The sequence below is a fragment of the Vulpes lagopus genome, chromosome 16 (genome assembly GCF_018345385.1).
Source record: "Vulpes lagopus strain Blue_001 chromosome 16, ASM1834538v1, whole genome shotgun sequence".
In the NCBI taxonomy this organism is placed as follows: domain Eukaryota; kingdom Metazoa; phylum Chordata; class Mammalia; order Carnivora; family Canidae; genus Vulpes; species Vulpes lagopus.
This window is the reverse complement of record NC_054839.1, coordinates 34,522,827-34,542,128: the sequence shown is the minus strand read 5'-3', so window position 1 is coordinate 34,542,128 and position 19,302 is coordinate 34,522,827. Positions and strand designations below refer to the sequence as shown.

Below are 19,302 nucleotides of genomic sequence, written 5' to 3'. Positions count from 1 at the left end.
GTAATATATTTGACTATTACTTTCCTACAAATTTGGGTTCCCAGTTTGCAGAGCGGCTGAGCGTCTAAGGCTTCTTTGGTTGCCTTTTCGTAGGAAAAGGTGCCCCAGTGTTAGGTAAATGTGCCACGTTTCTGTTTTGTAAATATTAAGCTCCATTTTTTTTTTTTTTTGAACATACAGTGCTAGCAAAAACAAGTCAAAGATGTAATCTCTATTTAAATACATTGGAACTAGTCAGTCGTTAGGGCTTAAATTAGATTCCAGGCTTCGGCTAGAATCAAAAGTTGTAAATATTAAAAACTTCAAAATCCATATCCCCATATCCCCATCCTCCTCCTCCCCATACAGATACGAGGTAGAAATTGGGTGTGAAAACTTCTTTCCAGCCATTTACATACTGTAGGGGAAAACAAGCTCTTATGCAAGGACTCAAAAAAAAAAAAAAAATCTATTGGCCATTAAACCTTTTATTCAGGGACCTTCCAGATTTGCTTTGCTAGATGGACATGTTCACTGCTAAAGATACACAGACACAAGAGCTGTTTTTAAATTTGTTTATCACACCGCCCCTCGTTTTCCGCTAAAGCAAAGTACATTTTGTACATTTAAAAATACACGCTCCTGCGAGGAGCCCCTAAAACCCTTGGCGCCCCCACCTCGCGGCCCGCTGGGCTTCTCAGCTTTTGGGTTTCAGGTCCCTTGCACAACACCTAAGACGTGCAAAAGTCTTTTTTTTCCTCCCTGACCCTGGCGGAGAACAGTTGGGAGAGATCTCCCTCCACGTCTCCACCCCGACTCCGTCTCTTCCCAGATTCCACCCGCTCCTCTCCTTTCCTCCGCCCCCGGCTCCGTCCGCCCAATCTGTCAGAGAAGTTGTGTACAAACTGCGCGGCCGCCCTGCGCGCGAAAGCTCGTGGCCCGAGGGGGCGGGTCAGCCCGGCGGGGGCGGGGCCCGCGTGAGCCTCTCCCTCCGCATAGGCTGTGCCCTCCGGCCCGGCCGGCCTCGGGGCGCCGGGATTCGCCGCGGCGCTGCCAGTCAGGCCGGCGGGCCCCGCCCACCCGGAGTTGGGTAAAATAGAGGCGGGCGTCAAGTGTCAGTAGTCGCGGGGCAGGTACGCGCGCTCGCAGCTCGCTCGCGGAGACCGGCGGTGGCGGGAGCGGGCTCCGGCGAGCGAGGGAGCGCGGCGGGGCGGGGCGGGAGAAAGTGGCCGCCGCGGGGACGTTGGCGTTTACGCGTGGCGGAGCGGAAGAGTTTTGCTTGTCGTGCGCGCCTTCGAGGACCGCGCCGGCTGTTGGCCGAGGGGGTCCGCCCGCCCGCCCGGAGCGCCCCCTTCTCCGCCCGCGGCCCCGCGCCGAGCTCGCCGGCCCGAGTCAGCGTGGGCGAGGTGGGAAGCGCGCCCGACCCGCGCCCGGAGCCGCCGGCCCCCGCCCCCCGCCGCGAGTGCCAATGGCCACGCGGGTGCTGACGATGAGCGCCCGCCTGGGACCCGTGCCCCAGCCGCCGGCCCCGCAGGACGAGCCCGTGTTCGCGCAGCTCAAGCCCGTGCTGGGCGCCGCGAACCCGGCCCGCGACGCGGCGCTCTTCCCCGGCGAGGAGCTGAAGCACCCGCACCACCACCCGCAGGCGCAGCCCGCGCCCCCGCAGCCGCCGCAGCCGGCGCCGCCGCCCGCCGCGGGCCCGCGGCTGCCCCCGGAGGAGCTGGTCCAGGTAGGAAGAGGCGCTCCCCTCCCTCCCTCCCTCCGCCCCCCTCCCGGAGCTCGGGCGTGTCCCGCCGCTGCGACGCGCGGGCGACAGGGGCCGCTCCAGGCTGGGGCGTGCGTCGGGGCGCTGGGGGGCGGCGGGCGGGGGGCGGGGGGCGGCCCCTCCCCTGCCCTCCCCTCTCCCCTCCGCGCCCTGCCCTGCTGGCCTGGGCGCTCGCAGGCAGCCGCGAGAAAGTGGGGGGACCGGGAGGGGGGCGTCCCGGCCGGAGCCGCCCCGAGGGCCCGTCCGGGGGGAGGTTGGAGCCGAGCGGGTGCTCCCACGCGCAGGAGCGTCTCCCCTCGCGCCTCAGTCCAGCCTCCCTTGAAACTCCGGCTCTGCCCGTGTGCGCCCCCGGCCCCGGCCCCGGCCCCGGCCCCACCCCCACCCCCACCCCCGGAGGGTCCCCCGCGTAGTCTCGGGTCAGGTGGAAACGCAGACGGGCCCGCGGGGGCCGCTTTCTCCCTCGTGGCTCGGGCCGCTGTAGACGCGCTCTCGGGGGCTGCCGTGGGGCTCGGGCTGGGGAAGCCGAGGCTGTCCCGGAGCGGCGTGTGCGCGCGTGTGCGTGTCCGCGCGTGTGTGTTTTTCCTTAAAAAGCCAAGACCCAGGGGAAGGACCGGGGTGTTGTTTTCTTCATGTGCGCGTAAATTTCCTCCCGGAGCCGCGTTGAAAGCCGGCAGTTGGCTCTTTACACTTGCCCGGCAGCCGAATTAGAGCAACCGCCTGTTTCTCTCGCCCACGCAGGGAGTCATATAGCCCTGGAAAAAAAAAAAAAAAAAGAAAAAAAAACTTCCCGGGACTTTTAGCCTGTCCCAAGGAAAAAAAAAAAAAAATTGGAAACATACCCACATGCAAACAGCTGGAAGAGCTAAAAGCAGAAACCACTAACCACCGCGGGAGCGAGGCGCACGGAAGGGTTTTGCTTGGGTTTATTTCGAGACGCTTCGATTCCCAGCCCCCGGGTACGGCCCCGCGTCCTGGGCCGCCCGGCCCCTGCCCCTGCCCCTGCCCCTGCCCCGCCGCCGCCGCCGCCGCGGGGTCTGCGAGGCCCGGGGTGCCCGGGAGGGCAGGGGCGTTAGTTTTTATTTTTAAATCGTGTCTATCTGGGCAGCTCTGCCTTGACATCCACAGCGAAGGATCCGAGGTCCCATACGAAACGCTTTTGAAATGAAGTGATAGCAAAAAAAAAAAAAAAAGTGTATTATTCACCAGTTAGGATGCCACCGCGGTTAATAGTTGCATGAGCCATTTCATGGGGGTGGGGTGGGCTCTGCTTTGCTCTGGAAATTTACTTTTCGACGTTAAAAAAATTAAAAAAATATTAAGTTTATGTACTAGTTTATGTACTAGCATAGAAGACAGTTTGTAAAAAAAAGAAAAAAAGGAAAAAGAGGGTGACTAGTTACAAGCTCTGGATCGTTGTGTTAAAAAAAAAAAAGTCCCCACTTGAGAACGATTTGGTTATTTCAGGTTGGTCACTTTTCTGGTTAAGAGACACCAAGAGGCTAAGGGATGATTGAGCCTTTTTTTTTTTTTTTTTTTTTTACAGAGTAAGGGGGAATGTAGCATTGGGCCACTGAGAAGGACATGGTAAATGTTTTGCTGATGACTGTGCTAGGGATACAGCAGCCTCTCCCCACCCACGGACTCCTTAGCACCACTCTACCAAGGGAGTGATTTTCCCCTAGGTAATTAAAGATCTGTTTTAGATAGGGATATGAATAGGAACATTTCATTATCATATTAACCAATTACAGAATCTGCTGATTAAAATCAACATTTAGATCAAATGTTGAAAGTGAAGTTGTTCTGTTCTGTGAGTGGATACTGTTTTGCTCAAGAGGTTGTATTGTAAGTTTCCAGGGACCTGTACGTGAGAAAAGGCACTGAAATAGCCAAGGAATATGTTGTATTAGGTACTTCAACAGAATCTACCTAGGCAAACAAACAAAAAGAAACCCCAAAACAGAACTTTGCGGTTTTATTTTTAAGATTGTTTCGCTTAGGTTTTGTTTGTTTAAACATACCTGTATTAATATAAATATGGCATGAGCAGGATTGAGGTGGGTCGGCAGTAGTATACGATACTGTATTTAAGTTGAAAACTCAACTGTAATGGGGTAGGGAATCCTGCTTTTGTATGTGAGTTATAAAAAAATACACTTTGTTATCGATTAGAAAGGAATTCTAATCCTTTCTTTCTGCTGCTGCAGCTTTTTTTTCTTTTTCTTGATTTGCCTGTTTCACTGTTTGTCCGGGGCTGATTGTGGGAGCGATTTTACCAAATACACGTTATAGAGAGTTTCATAAGGCTTTTGGTAAACCAGTTATTACACAATTGACAAATAAACCTGATACCTTTATAAGCGACGCTTGAAAGGAGCTCGCCCTAGTACTTCTCACAGGTATCGCTGGGGGAATTTTTAGTAAGTTTGTCTTTACTCAGCTGATGAACTGGGTGGATTATGCATGTTTGTATCTCTTCTTTTTTAGACAAGATGTGAAATGGAGAAGTATCTGACACCTCAGCTTCCTCCAGTTTCAATGATTCCAGAGCATAAAAAGTATAGACGAGACAGTGCCTCAGTCGTAGACCAGTTCTTCACTGACAGTGAAGGGTTACCTTACAGTATCAACATGAACGTCTTCCTCCCTGACATCACTCACCTGAGAACTGGCCTCTACAAATCCCAGAGACCGTGCGTAACACACATCAAGACAGAACCTGTTACCATTTTCAGCCACCAGAGTGAAACGACAGCCCCTCCTCCGGCCCCGACCCAGGCCCTCCCTGAGTTCACCAGTATATTCAGCTCACACCAGACCGCAGCTCCAGAGGTGAACAATATTTTCATCAAACAAGAACTTCCTACACCAGATCTTCATCTTTCTGTCCCTCCCCAGCAGGGCCACCTGTACCAGCTGCTGAACACACCGGATCTAGATATGCCCAGTTCTACAAACCAGACAGCAGTGATGGACACTCTTAATGTCTCTATGTCCGCTGCCATGGCGGGCCTTAACACACACACCTCTGCTGTTCCGCAGACTGCAATGAAACAGTTCCAGGGCATGCCCCCTTGCACATACACAATGCCAAGTCAGTTTCTTCCACAGCAGGCCACTTACTTTCCCCCGTCACCACCAAGCTCAGAGCCGGGAAGTCCAGATAGACAAGCAGAGATGCTCCAGAATTTGACCCCACCTCCATCCTATGCTGCTACAATTGCTTCTAAACTGGCAATTCACAATCCAAATTTACCTGCCACCCTGCCAGTTAACTCACAAAGCATCCAGCCTGTCAGATACAATAGAAGGAGTAACCCCGATTTGGAGAAACGACGCATCCACTACTGCGATTACCCTGGTACGTGATATAACCCGGTTAAAGCATCAGTACCTGTATTTAGTGTCTGTGTGTGTGCACATGCCTTTTTAAGCCAGGTTTTCAGTTTGCATAGGAAAGTGGTACTTGACAATGAAAAAAATCACCCACTTTGTCCTTTTCATATCTCAGTCTCTGTACTGTACCCTGGGATATAACTTTGTGTTTGTCTATTACAGTTGTATGTATTAAAAAAAATGGCTAGAATATACTGGAAAAAAGTTACCTTGGACTTCTTTATTTTTAACGTAGCATATAAATTCAAATTTTGAGTTATGTCAGAGTTATTTAAACACCTAAATTGCCGTCTTAATTCTAAATTGAGTGCCCTGAAAAGAGATAAGGTAAGGTAGGGAAAATAAGGTGTGGTAATGAAATGGGGATTGAGTAGGCTGCTTTCATGATGGTGGGTTACAAGACTGTGTACAGAATAGATTTAAGGATAGTTGTGATGGCGTATGAACATATGTTCATTCTTCAGTGAGATGTGGCTCAAAATCTAAATTGACGATGGTGATGACTTAGTCTACAAGTTGCTGGCATAAGCTAGTTTATGATTAATACAGGGTGTAATTGATACAGCGTGATATACTAAATGAAAAAACAAATGTAGTAGCACAGAAAATTGCAGTCATCTTGGATAATGGTTTAACACTGTCAGCTCGAGAGCCATTAAAAGTTTTTAAATCACTGAAGTGTATGTTACTAGTATAAAGCACCTACTGGAATATAAACATACATTTTCCATTTGTACCTTGTTTATCTGCTTTTTCTGCTAAAGTGCTACATAAAGTAAATCACTTTATACCTTTAATAAGGTAACAGGGGAGCAGTCTTTAAAACTGACGCTTCAAATAAATATCTCAGTAGCATGAGAGATTTCTTCTTTAGAGCCAGATTTTAAACACTGAATCATCAAATGTAAAGATTTCAAAAGGATCTCCAAAATGACAAGCTGTTCTTCCTCTCCATTATTTCAGGCTGCACAAAAGTTTATACAAAGTCTTCTCATTTAAAAGCTCACCTGAGGACTCATACTGGTATGTAATTTTCTTGTTAATTCTGTGAGTTGTGTAAATAGTGTAAGTGGTATTCATCCTTTTAAAAGCCAACACGTGTTTGATCTCTTCTTTCTTCTGTCAACCTTTATTTTTTAATGGCCTACCTTTTCAGCACTGGCTTGGCTCAAAATGCAGTTCAACGAAAAAGTCTGGTTCCAGGAAGGCTGATGTTCCCTTACCAAGGCCTTGCCCTGTCACCTCACATAGAATGAATTACCCAAAAACGTAAACAACAATGTTTACTAATGGATTTTAAAACTTTAATGGCACTGCAATTCCTATCTTGAAGGAATATAAAAATGTAACTCATTTTTTTCCTTCCATAACAAATCCCTTGGCTGCTGTAAGGTATATTAAATGCTAAAACTTTTCCATTTAGCATGTAAAGCATGACTGCTTAATACATTATCTTTAATTTTACCTTTAACCTAACATCTCTGTTTAGCATGTTTTATGTGGCTGATGAAAGGTAGGGACGAAATTGCAGAGTATTAAATCAGGCAAAGATGGGGTTGTGGTTTAAAAGTTACTCTATACCCTGCGCCAGTCCAGATTTTGACGTATTTGAGATTATCTTCATTCTAGTTTACATTTCATCTTTGTTTAGAATGTGCTTTTAGGTAGAGTCACTTTAATTTTATAAATGTTTATTTTGTCACGTCTGTACGTTCACTTTTAAATGCCTTTTAATTTTAAAAATATATATTTGAAACCATTTTAGGACAAAACCACATGGCATGCTTAAAAAGCTCCCAAATACCCAAAATATTTTCAAAATATATAGATGGTTACTATTTGGGATTTTCTTAAAAGACCAGCCCTAAAGGAAAGAACTTACACAAAATGATTGTGTTTTTTTCTCTCAGTAAATTCAGCCTTACCTAAAGTTCAAAGAATAAGTTTGCTAATAAAAGCAATGACCTAGCAAAATGTTTTATTCCATCATTGCTATGGAAACCAAAGTATTCAACAGTTCCTTTGAATGGGTTGTTGGATTAGTGTGAGGACTTGAATCTCCCCAGGCTAGATGTTACTATGGAAATTGAGTTTTGATAAATGAAGTAGTTATCTCTAACTGCTGCATTAAAAAGTAAAAGCCTTTGAACAAAGGTCAGTGCTGAGATAGAACACTAGGAGGAATATGGCTGCAGACATTTTGTATGCATGTAAGGAAGTATTACTTGATATCTCAGTGATAAACACTACTTATTAAAATCTAAATAGTGCTGGTGACAGTGGTAGATTCCAGGACTTTCTGAGAAATTGCTTTTAAAGAAAAGACAGCTCATGTATTAAAATGAATGGATGGTTTTGGCCTGAAGTTTTTAGATATAGACAAAGTGATTATATGAAACGCAAGATCCTACATAAGCAGCTCAAAGTAAGAATTATATTTATAGTTAAACAACCATTAAGTATATAATAAACTCAGTCTAAAGTTTTCAAAATGCACATGATGGCCAAGAAAATATTCCATATAGAAATACTAAAATAGACAGTTATAGAATTAATATTCTATTAGAGAAAGAAACATTGAAATTGGGCTTTTACCTGAATTTTGACTAATGGGAATGGAAATAAAATTGAAGCATTTTAACTAGTTTTTTTCTTCTTTGAAAGTCCTTGAAATGGGAGATAGGAAAGGAAGGAGGGAACATGTTTTTTATGAGGTTAAAGTCTCCTAATAAAAAGAGTGCAATTGCATATCACACTGTAATCAACTGCTTATTGCAGGGATGTAGTCAGAGCATATCTGAATGGCCTTACAACCCCTGTCAGGGTTTAGTGCTCTGAATGCTTATAGCTGGGATTCTGGAATTTGACCTGCTGGCAAAGAAATTTAATAGCAGGCTGTTTTTAACAGTGCTCATACTAATAAAATCAAACTAAAAAGAGAACCCAGGCCTAGTTTGGGTCCTAGGCATCAACTTTTTCACCTGATCATAAGCGCATGGCCATTGACGACTAATGAATGAGACTATGTAATCCAGCTTAATAAAGTTTTGTTTGATAGTCTCTCAAATGCCTTGGGGAGGGTTTGTAGCAGACTTGTTCATCTGGCTAAACCCGTTCTTGGGTAATCATAGAGCATTGAGGTTGTTTTCTCCTCATTTCTAGTTTCTAGACAATGTCTTTTAAAATTACCTGTGCTCTCTCGTTGCATCCCTCCCCTGCTGCTTGTTTTTTAGTGAATGTATCTGAAGCCAGAAAATTCTCCTTTTTTTTTTTTCCTTTTTCCCTTTTAGGCCTAGGTATTTCTAAATAACTTACTTAATAGCTGTTTTGTTTTGCTTTGTATATAGGTCCCCTACTGTGTCTCCCTTCCTGCCCCTGCCCTGGACAATTTGTTAGGAGATTTTTTAAAACAGTCTGTATGGGAGAGATCTGGTATTTGATACAAAAATTACTTTTTAAGTGATTGCCATTTTGCAGGCAGAACCTGAAAAGCCACCCTAGCATTTCCTTGGAATATAATTGTAATTGCTTTAAAATGTCAAGTTACCTTATGTTTTAAAAATGATTTAAGCAATTAAAACAAACTACATCTGAGTTCTATTTAATTGCTTATTCTGGATTTTTAGATAGTAAGTGCTTCTTGACTTGCAAATTGAACATAAGGAAACAGTCTTTCCAAAACAAGACCTTTTTCAAAAAATTTAGAATGAAAGTACAAGATATCAGTTTCTTGAACCAGAAGTCCTTTAGCATTTTTCTAAGTTCATACACTTTGATTTCTTTATTCATAAGGAATATACAAGTTGTACCAAGTTCTGTCTTTGTATGGTCAAACAAAATACCTGAAATGTACGTTTCCTGTGTTTTAGCAAATCTGTTTCACTTACAGACATGTCTGTGTGTATATATAACAGTAACATACTTAAAGGTCTGTAGAGGTAACCCCTTATATTGGCGTGTGGGTGTTTGTTATTCGTAATGTGTGTGTATACATCATGCCTCTGGTCAAATATAATTATGGCTAATTCTAGGCAACAGTATTGGCTGGTATATCAAACTTTTAAAAGCATGTAATGCAAACATTCTACTGAAATTTGTGTATGTCTTTTGATGTATATATGGGCGGTACCCATTGACATCATTTAAAAGTTGCTGCTGTGAGCACCTTTTAAGGAAAAGATTCACATAACTATTTTGCCCTTATAAATCCACACAATTTTTAAACTGATAAAGTAGAATAATCTGTAATCAGCAGGATAGTTGTTTCTACTCATACACTTTAACTTCATAATGAAGATTTAAAGTAATTCTAAGCACGAGCTTGAGACCAAAAAAGGTAAAATGCAATAGGAAAAAAAAATTAAGGCTGTATATACAAAGAAAATTTTGCAAGAAATTGAAAATTTTTTTTTATCACTGCTACTGATTTCTTGGTGTGCTTATGAAATAGGACTTTTACATTGAGTTTGGAAATTTCTTTGAAAATGATATTTATGGTTTAGTAAAAAAGTACTTGCTTTCCAAAAAAAGTTTGAAAACTAGTGAACTCAATACAGGTGTTTAAATTCTTAGTGATTTTAGTCAAATGTGTGGGTATGTACTTACCCCTTAAAGAATATGCAAAAGTGGTTGGGAAATTAGAGTATGGAAACATTTTTAGATCATTTATCAGTCTCAGCTATCTGGAACAAGGCAGAAAATGAACAACTGTAGAGAGAAAGTCTCCAAGCAGCACACACACTTGGCTCAAGGATCCCTTAGACCGAGACTGTATGCACAGACCATTACATGGTTCTGAATCGCAGAGTGACTTGCCAAGGATTGATAAGGAAAGGACAATTGGAAACACCCCCACACAAGAAAATGGAAACCTACAATAACAGAGGAACACAAAATGGATTCAGGGAAGCACTATACTATTAGCACTGCATTTTGCAATGAGCTGTTTGGGGTGCTTTGTTTAATTAAGAAAGAATTCCACAGTAAAGTTTTAGAAAGATTTTTAGCCCAAGCCTGGTTTTAAGGGGATAGGTTCCCATAATCTGTCTTACTTGCTTATGTAGAACACGTTATTTCATAATGATACTTATATTAAGATGTTTACTACATATACTTTAAAATGTGTAATCTGCTCAAGGTGATTTTAGTTTCAGTTTGGGTACTAAGCTGAATAGAAAACTAGGTATAATTTTCTATCTAGTTCTTTGTTCTATACTTATTATCCATTTAATGTATTAGGTATAGATTTGCATCTAAAAATATTAACAATGTTGACACTACATTTTCATTCATGGTACTTTGCCACTAAAACTTTCAAAATGATTGGAACACAAGTTACTCCTTTTTTTTTTTTTTTTTGTGGAATTGTGGAAGGGACCAAAAGGCTTTAAAGGCTTTAAAGCCAAAAGGCTTTCCACATATATATGAACAATTTCACTTCCTTGAAAAGTTATTTAGAGCTAAAATCAGCATAAGTCTCTTTCCCTCCCTCTGCAGATAAGTAGGTAGGTACGTAGATGGCCTTAATGGAGATCCTAAGTTTGGATCTAGAGATCAGTACATGGATGTGTGCCCTGGTAATCCTTCTTGTTGGTAGAGGTGGGAAAATTGTACAGGATGAAATTACTTAGTATCCAGTGGATTTTTTTGAGTCTGTATTTGAAGATATGCAGAAAAAAGTATCACAGTTAGCTTGTGATGTCAGATGTTACTAGTTAAAATTCTTAATTTATTTTTATTTGCAGCTTTGAAATTTATTTTCTATACTGAACCATTTCAAGCTTATGTAAGAAAAGTAGTAACTTAAGAGACTTGCTAGTTCAGACCCCTGGAAAGATATTTACGAGCGTGAAAGCTTAAAAACAATTTCTTTTTAATGACTCACTGGGAAAATTAAACTTTGCTTCTAGGACTTGTTCTTTCATCTGAAAAACATTTACATAGGAAATTGATTAAACATTGTTTTGAGATGATAAAGCTTATCAAAGGTTAAGAAGTATAATTTGATTAAGCAAACTTTTGGACTGATCTTGTGGAGAATCCAAAGAGAATCTTTTTCTTCCCTTTTGTCCTTCTAAACTAGTGGGAGAAGGTAGTTCATAAGCAGATTAAATGGGATTGTTGAAGCTGAGATAAAAATAATCAGCTGTGAAGGTAGAGAGAATGTATACATTTTTTAATACAATGACTTAATCACCCAAGATTTTTTACTTGGGCAGATATTTTTAGTTCTATAGAATGTAGTAGCTGTTTACTTGATGACCTACATTTTTTCTGGTGGAAGATTAGAAACAAAGTAATGCCCTACTTTAGTAAAAGTATCTGTGTAGCAGCATTCCTATTGTGTCAGCCTGTATTATTTATATTCAAGGATCTTTAACTCTGATTAGGGGGAGTTACTGTTTTAGAAGTGCATCTTAGGTAACTTTCAGTAAAAAATACCTAGGCAGAAGAATGTTTCTTTTTTACTACTTTATAAATATAAACCTTTTAAGAGCTGGGAGAAATCTTTGTCGAGGTAACCACAGTAAGTGCAAATTAGAGGAAAGAATATCTAATACTCATTCAGTGCTAGAAATACAGAATTTTTCTGTTTTGGTTAAAAATGAAGAGGCAAAATCTTTCATTGACCAGTTTTTTAAAAAGTTCAGTTTGGGTTCTTATTCCAAGAAGGCAAATCTGAGTGTTGTCTTTTTGTCAGCCTCAAGAATTGGCATTTTATTAACACTATTAATGAGCGAGGATTTTTCCATGATTTTTGTCGGGAACCCTTAGGAGAAATGGCAGAAACTTAGGACACTACAGATTCCCTCAGGGAGGAGACTGCACATGTAACCCCTTTGGATTTGTCAGCTCACTGTTCCTTGGCCGCAGAGGTCCCTTTGCTGTTTTAGGCTAGCAGTAGGAGCTTAAGAACTCCTTGGTTTTCATCAAATCTACTCCCAATTCTGTAAAGGAAAACTTGTTTATGTAGAGTTTATTTAGCCTTATACAACTTTATATGATGGATAATAAGTGGATTCCATGCTAAATGGATTCTGAATATGTCCTAAAAGCATGATTCCTACTTAATCATACATTTAGTGAGATTAGTCTCATTCTAGGTGGAATAGAACCAGGCAAAGCCTTGCTTCAAGTGGGCAAAGAAACATTCTGGTAGACAACACCAGATGCTTTCCTGTTTCTTATACCTTCCCTCCTTTTCATTAATGAAAATGTCAGAATTGGTCAGACTTGGCCAAACATGCGATTGTTCCAAAGATGCATTATGAGAAGTGTGGCTTTGCAACTGGAATAAAAAATAGTGTCTGTCCTTGAGGAATTTTCAAAGCTAATGAAGGGGACAAAACACATCTATTTGAACCTTTTACAGCAACATTCAAAACAAATCTAAATGTTGATGGGGATTCAGAGAAGTGGAATGAATTCTTCTGGACTGTTCAGAGGTTTTCTGGAAGTGTTAAGGTGAATCAGATTTCAAAGAAAGGGGTAAGCATATGAACTGACCACAAATTGATTTGTAGAGAAAAAGAAAAAAATTAATTTTAATATATCCTTTTAATTAATCAGTTTCCTGAAAGAGGGTACATTATTGACATGATACTATATCTAGTAAATATTAGTTGCATTTTGCAGATAAAAAAAAATAATCTTTGAAATGAACTGCCTACCCTTCTGTTCCAAGTGAAGGAGATGTGCTACAATGAGCTTTAATAAAAAGATTTTTTAAATGGAAAATTACTGGCATAGATATATAAAAATTTGAATTAATGAGCCCAAATCATCCTACCTTATCTTTTTTTTTTAGATGTTTAATATTTCCCCATGATTCCTATTTTTCACCTCTTACTAGAATATAGAGATTGTTTCAGACTAAATTCCATCTCTAGTGGAAAAAAGTATAATTATTACTAAATTACATAAAAATTTTCCTTCTGAAATAAGAGCTGTTTTAACTTCAAGGACTTAAGTTCTAAGAATTAAGATTTAGTACCAACTATTGAAATAATTTATTCCACTTTAACTGTTTGCATTGTTTTTCTCAGAATGAGAAATGGATTTTAAGTTCTTTGAGGCCAGTGACTAAGTCTTTTTTTTTTTTTTTTTTTTTTTTTAAAGGAGAAAATCAAGATTAAGACTTACTTGTGTTTTCCAGGTCATTTAGTGCAGGTTACACTCTCATTTACTAAATACTGGTTTTAATCCTGATGATTTTTAGTCTCTATCAGATACAATGGAAATGTCTTTTAGTTGTCAGGAGGAAGATCAGATATGCAAATTTGCTGTAATAAACTTAACAAGTTACTTAAAATAGGTATTCTGAGAAATATTTCCATCTATGATATTTTTTTGTTGTTAGAAGAACCTATGTGGAACATTCTAGGGAAAGGCCTTGGTATGAATCTATTGAATATGTTCAGCAGAGCAGAGAAACCTCCCATTCTGTTGTGGTAGGTTCAGAAGTCCTTTTTTACCTGTTTATCAGAGGGAAAAAAATAAGATAGTATTTTAGTCTATTGCTGAAGATTTCAAATACATTGTAAACATGTTCTGCTTACCCCCTGAAATTCATTTAGCCTAGGGTAGAGGGAAATGGATCACTGGGTGACATTTGGGATTGTCAGAACAGTTTTCTGGATCCTGCTGGTCTTGAGAGATGGGTCTCCACTGAAGGCTGGCCCAGGGATACACTCTGCTTCCCACTGTCTGCAGTTTAAGGCCTGCTGAGTCCATTAAGCTATTCCATAACTGACCTCAAGTGGCTTTAGAATCTTTAAATACATTTGAATAATATTTGTTCTTAAGTTGTTCGTATGCAGTGAATGAGTGTTTGCTAATGGAGAACTTCAGTAGGACACTAAGGACAAGTGGCAGGGCCGGATTCTTAACCTGGAGCTCATTGTTTTCACTTCTAACTCATGGAATTATTGTGAGGATTAAGTGAAAAAATCAGAAATACCTGGTTCCAGAGTTTGTACTCAATGAATGTTTGTGCTTGCTCCCTCTTACTGTTAATGCTTCTCTTTTTAACATTTTTATGAAATACATTAATTGGCTTTACCAGTACTGATAATATGTATAACTTGAACAATTTTTAAGATTAGGGATTCCTCACAAAATACTCCTAGTTAATTTTAAAGTGGAATAAAAAAAATACTTTTTTTGGAGATAAAGTTGAAGCTTGTTTTTCATGCTGTTCAAACTTGTCATTTTTTTTTTTCTTCTGCTTTTGGAAAGTTTCACATTAACAGCATGAAAACTTAAAAATACAGTTGATGTTGAAAGAGCTTAACTAAATATTTTAAATTGGTGGTATTGGAAAGAGATTCTGTAAAAATCCAATTAAACTTTTGAAAGCTCTATCCTGTTGAAATAACTTAAAGGAAGTCAGTTTGGTTTCCCAGAAGTACTGTGCATAGTGTTTCTGGCTGAGGAAGAAAGGCCCGAATCTACTATTTGGCCAGAAATTGGGTACCAGCTTCCTCTATGATGTTTAACTTGAGCGGTGTTGACACTTGAACAAATCCCATAGAAACTGCCCCAAGTGGGGAATAGTTGTCCTTGCTTTTATAGTAAAAACTTGGCCCCATAACTAACGTCCCAGACACTGGTAGTATTCTTGGCTGAACAATCTATAGATGTGCATAAATTGAGAGCAAAACCCCAAATGTTTTAGGAACTTTAATGGCTACCGTTTTTCAACCAATCAGTAAAGTAAACTTTTAAAAATATTGGTGCAGTTTATTGCTTCATAGCCAATAAAAATAGTGAACAAAAAGAGTCTAGTGTCCCTTGTTTCTTAAATAAACTCTGAAAATTCAGTTCTCTTGCTATTTAATTATTAAATGCAAAAGGCTAGAATGATTTCTTTTAAAATTGGAGCACTTTAGGAATTTTTTTCCTTGCTTCAGACATCAGAAATAACTTTCTCTTTCCATTAATTGACAGCGTAGTATTTAACCAAGATGTTTTGTGATTTATTTTTCACGAGGAACAAAAAACAAATGCTTGTGCAAAAAGTTAATCTTTTCTCTTTGATTTACGTTTTCAAGAGTAAGAGCTAGATTTACTCCTGGTATCAAATAATATGTGAATATAAATGAGGGAAAAGTGGTTTATTATGTTACTTAAAAGATTGGAGTGTATTAGGCTTAAATTCTAAGACTTTATAATGAGAAAAAAATTATATAATTGACATTTTAAAAATAGAGTGATGTAAATCAAAAAGGAAATTTAAAAAATAAGTGTATCTGTCTTGGTTCAGAGGCAGAGGAGGGAGGAAAGGAGGTTTGGGAATGCATACCGTAGAATTTGAAAGAAAAAAAATCTCCTGGGAAATAATAGGTACAGATTTCAAAGAGCTATTCTGGCCCTTTTTTCTTTGTCCTTACAGGATTTTTTTTTTTTTAAGTCAGAGTTATCAGGACAGCAAAAATATATTAACCACAAGCTGTAGAAATCTCGGTTGATGTGGACAGTGTCTTTTAAAATTTGGACTCAGTTGAGTAATCTTACAACTTCCTGAATATGATACTGCTAAATCAGACAGAAAGGTTGTTTGGGTTTCATTGTGGTACGAAGTAAAGAGTATTCAAAGTGACTCGGAGGCTCTTCTCTTTCACAAGAAAGAATTCAGGAATTTGACTATTCAGAGTTTTAAAAGGTATCCATATGAAACTGAGCAGTAAGCTCACAGGAATACTTTAATGAGCAAATTTATCTCACAAAACTCCAACAAATTCGTAGAAGATTCTAACAAAATGAAACATAAAGGAACTTACTAGTTAATGCTCAGTGAAACATTCTCAGGTTTGAGGATTTATTTAGAGGGGGGGAATATATGATCTCAGTTAAATAGGGTTAATTCTTAAACTGGGAGTTAAGGCTGCATTATCAATATTAAATGAATTTGAAGGATTAGCAACTAGTTAACTTCAAATAACATTAAGAATAATACAAATTGCATTGGGATTGTGACCTAAATGTCAATTTACAAAAATGAAAAGTGCTGTGAGAGTAGAATAGATAGATTGAATGATTAGAGACTTTTAAAACCGGTATTATGCATGTGAGCTCCATGAGGCCAAGCATTTTTGTTGACTGTCAATCCCAAACACTCAGGAGGACGGTGCCTGGCAGGTACTTGGCACAGATACACATATATATCAGCAAATGTCAGAATTATTATGGTGGTTTCATGATTCTTCAGTAAAGTGAAGTTACCAGTATCTGGTTGAGGAATTTATTAAATATCAAATGCATAAAGCTTTAACACCAACTTTAATATTTTCTAGTTTTGTTTTGCTTTAATCTGACTGAAAAACAGGAAGGTGTGAATGTGTGTGTGCTGGAGTGACTTTCGAAGAGTGCCCACTCATCAATCCATTTTGGAGGCCCTGAGTTCAGACAAGCTAACTAGTTTATGTGAAGTTTAGTCTGGCTAGTTTAGAAACATTTAGTTAGGACTTGGTTTGAAGTAAAGGATCGCAGTTGTGGTACATTCAGTTCATTGCGTTGGTGATTTGAGCAGGCTCAGAATTTTTTTTTTCTCCCTTGGCTGTCTTACAGCCATTGGTCCTTTACTAATTTAATTTGTTTTTTTTTTTTTTTTAATTTTTATTTATGATAGTCACAGAGAGAGAGAGAGAGAGAGAGGCAGAGACACAGGCAGAGGGAGAAGCAGGCTCCATGCACCGGGAGCCCGATGTGGGATTCGATCCCGGGTCTCCAGGATCGCGCCCTGGGCCAAAGGCAGGCGCCAAACCGCTGCGCCACCCCGGGATCCCTTTAATTTGGGTTTGTTGGTGAAGTTATGCTTGACAGCAGATACAGGTCCCCCAAGTTCATCTAGTCATTTCATGGGTGTACATGTATGGGAACAATACGTACAAATGCACCCATTTGTCTTGCACATCCAAAATCAATGTTTTCCCGCTCTTCAGAAGAACTCCAAAAACTTCTTTCTTGCTGTAATTAGGTTGAATGCTACCAGGGAAACAGTGACTCTCTCCACTAGATTCTTAGAGAAAATTTAGGTCATAATGGAATTCATGAACCCTCCTTCCCCCGGACCATGATTTTTTTTTAAGATCTCCCTTCTCAGGCAGTGTCTGTGATGTTTGTCTTGCTAGCAGGCCACCTCACCTCCTCTTGGTCCCTTGTCACAGGTGAGAAGCCGTATAAGTGCACCTGGGAGGGCTGTGACTGGAGGTTCGCGCGCTCGGACGAGCTGACCCGCCACTACCGAAAGCACACCGGGGCCAAGCCGTTCCAGTGTGGCGTGTGCAACCGCAGCTTCTCCCGCTCCGACCACCTGGCCCTGCACATGAAGAGGCATCAGAACTGAGCCCCGCTGTGGCCTGCCGTGCCTATGCAATTCACCCTGCCGTCCTGCGGTTCCTTTGGCAAAGTTTTAAACTACACACTTAACTATATATATAAAAAAAGGAAAAGAAAACTAAAAACTGGAAATGTATATTTTGTATATTTGAGAAAACAGGGAATACATTGTATGAATACCAAAGTGTTTGGTCCTTATAAGAATCTGGAATGCTTGCTGTAATGTATATGGCTTTACTCAAGCAGATTTCATCTCCTGACAGGCAGCCACATCTCAGTGTGAGTAGGGGGGTGGGGGTGCAGGGTGTGTTTGCAGTGTCTTTACCGAAGCACCATCATTTAATGTGACAGTGTTTAGTAAACAAGTCAGTTGGCAGGCACAGAAGAGCTGGATTGCATGTCAAGATTTTACTTGACATCAAGTAGTTTTTTTCAATATTAGATAATTCCTTAGAGGTACACAGCGTACCTGGCAATTCACAGATAGCCATTGAACAAATGTGTTTTTTTGTTTGTTTTTATATGAGTTGCCTATATTTGCTATTCAAAATTTTGTAAATATGCAAATCAGCTTTATAGGTTTATTACAAGTTTTCTAAGATTCTTTTGGGGGAAAATCATAAATAATTCTGTTTGAAAATAACCATGAATACAATTACAGTTACAATTTGTGGTAAGATGCCTCTTCAAACCTCACCAAATTCATTTCTTTAGGAGGAAGAAATAATCATTCAAATGAACTTAAAAAGCAGATTCCATGCACTGATTAAACTAGGATTGCTTATTTTAAATATGAACGACATTTTATATGAATTGTGGACTGGAGCTTAAAGATAGGACACACAAAATTTAAACCTCTTACTATAAGCTAAACACAGTATCATTTTAATAAAAAGACTTGTAGCTCTCACGTGGCAGTGTTGAATTTATGATGCAGTTTTCGCATACCGGGATGTTTGTTCGTGCAGTACTGTGGGCTAAATGACAATTTATGTGGATTTTGCATGTAATATACAGTGAGACACAGTAATTTTACCTAAATTACAGTGCAGTTTAGTTAAGCATTGTTAATACTGACTCAGTGTCTGCCTTTAATTATAAATGACATGTTGAAAGCTTAAGGAAGCAAGTGCTACATATATGCAATATGATAGTAATGTGATGTTGATGCTGTTAACCAAAGGGCAGAATAAATAAGCAAAATGCCAAAAGGGGTCTTAATTGAAAATGAAAATTTAATTTTGTTTTTAAGATATTGTTTATCTTTATTTATTTTGTGGTAATATAGTAAGTTTTTTTAGAAAATTTTCATAACTTGATAAATTATAGTTTTGTTTGTTAGAAAAGTTGCTCTTAAAACATGTAAATAAATGACAAACGGTGTAAATATTTTGTAAGGCTTCAAAATGTTTATACGTGGAAACAGGCCTACATACGAAGCATAAATTGGTTGCTGTTTTGCTTCTTTTCCCCTCTTATTTTTGTATTGTGGTCATTTCCTATGCAAATAATGGAGCAAACAGCTGTATAGTTGTAGAATTTTTTGAGAGAATGAGATGTTTATATATTAACGACAATTTTTTTTGGAAAATAAAAAGTGCCTAAAAGATTTATGTTTTTTGCCTGCCTTCTTCACCTCCAGTAGCAAAAAACAGCAAATTCCATTCCCAAAACTATTTAAAAGGATCTGTCTTATCAGGGCAGTTAATAAGGAAGACAATTCACACATTGCTAACTTAGTTTAAAACATAAAAAGGAGACTTGTTTTAAAAATATGATTAAAAGTATAGAGGGAGATACAGTTTGTGAATGCTTTTTTTTTC

The 19,302-nt window shown here is 39.8% G+C and overlaps 1 protein-coding gene across 1 annotated transcript; it reads left to right on the top strand.

Annotated features, from left to right (window-relative positions):
* Window positions 1-1,106: 1,106 nt before the first annotated feature.
* Window positions 1,107-19,088, top strand: KLF5 (Kruppel like factor 5). Its single transcript, XM_041731297.1, has 4 exons — window positions 1,107-1,708; window positions 4,232-5,105; window positions 6,104-6,163; window positions 17,308-19,088. The coding sequence occupies exons 1-4, from the start codon at window positions 1,448-1,450 to the stop codon at window positions 17,484-17,486; spliced, it is 1,374 nt and encodes a 457-aa protein (XP_041587231.1). The 5' UTR covers window positions 1,107-1,447; the 3' UTR covers window positions 17,487-19,088.
* The last annotated feature ends 214 nt before the right edge of the window (window positions 19,089-19,302 follow it).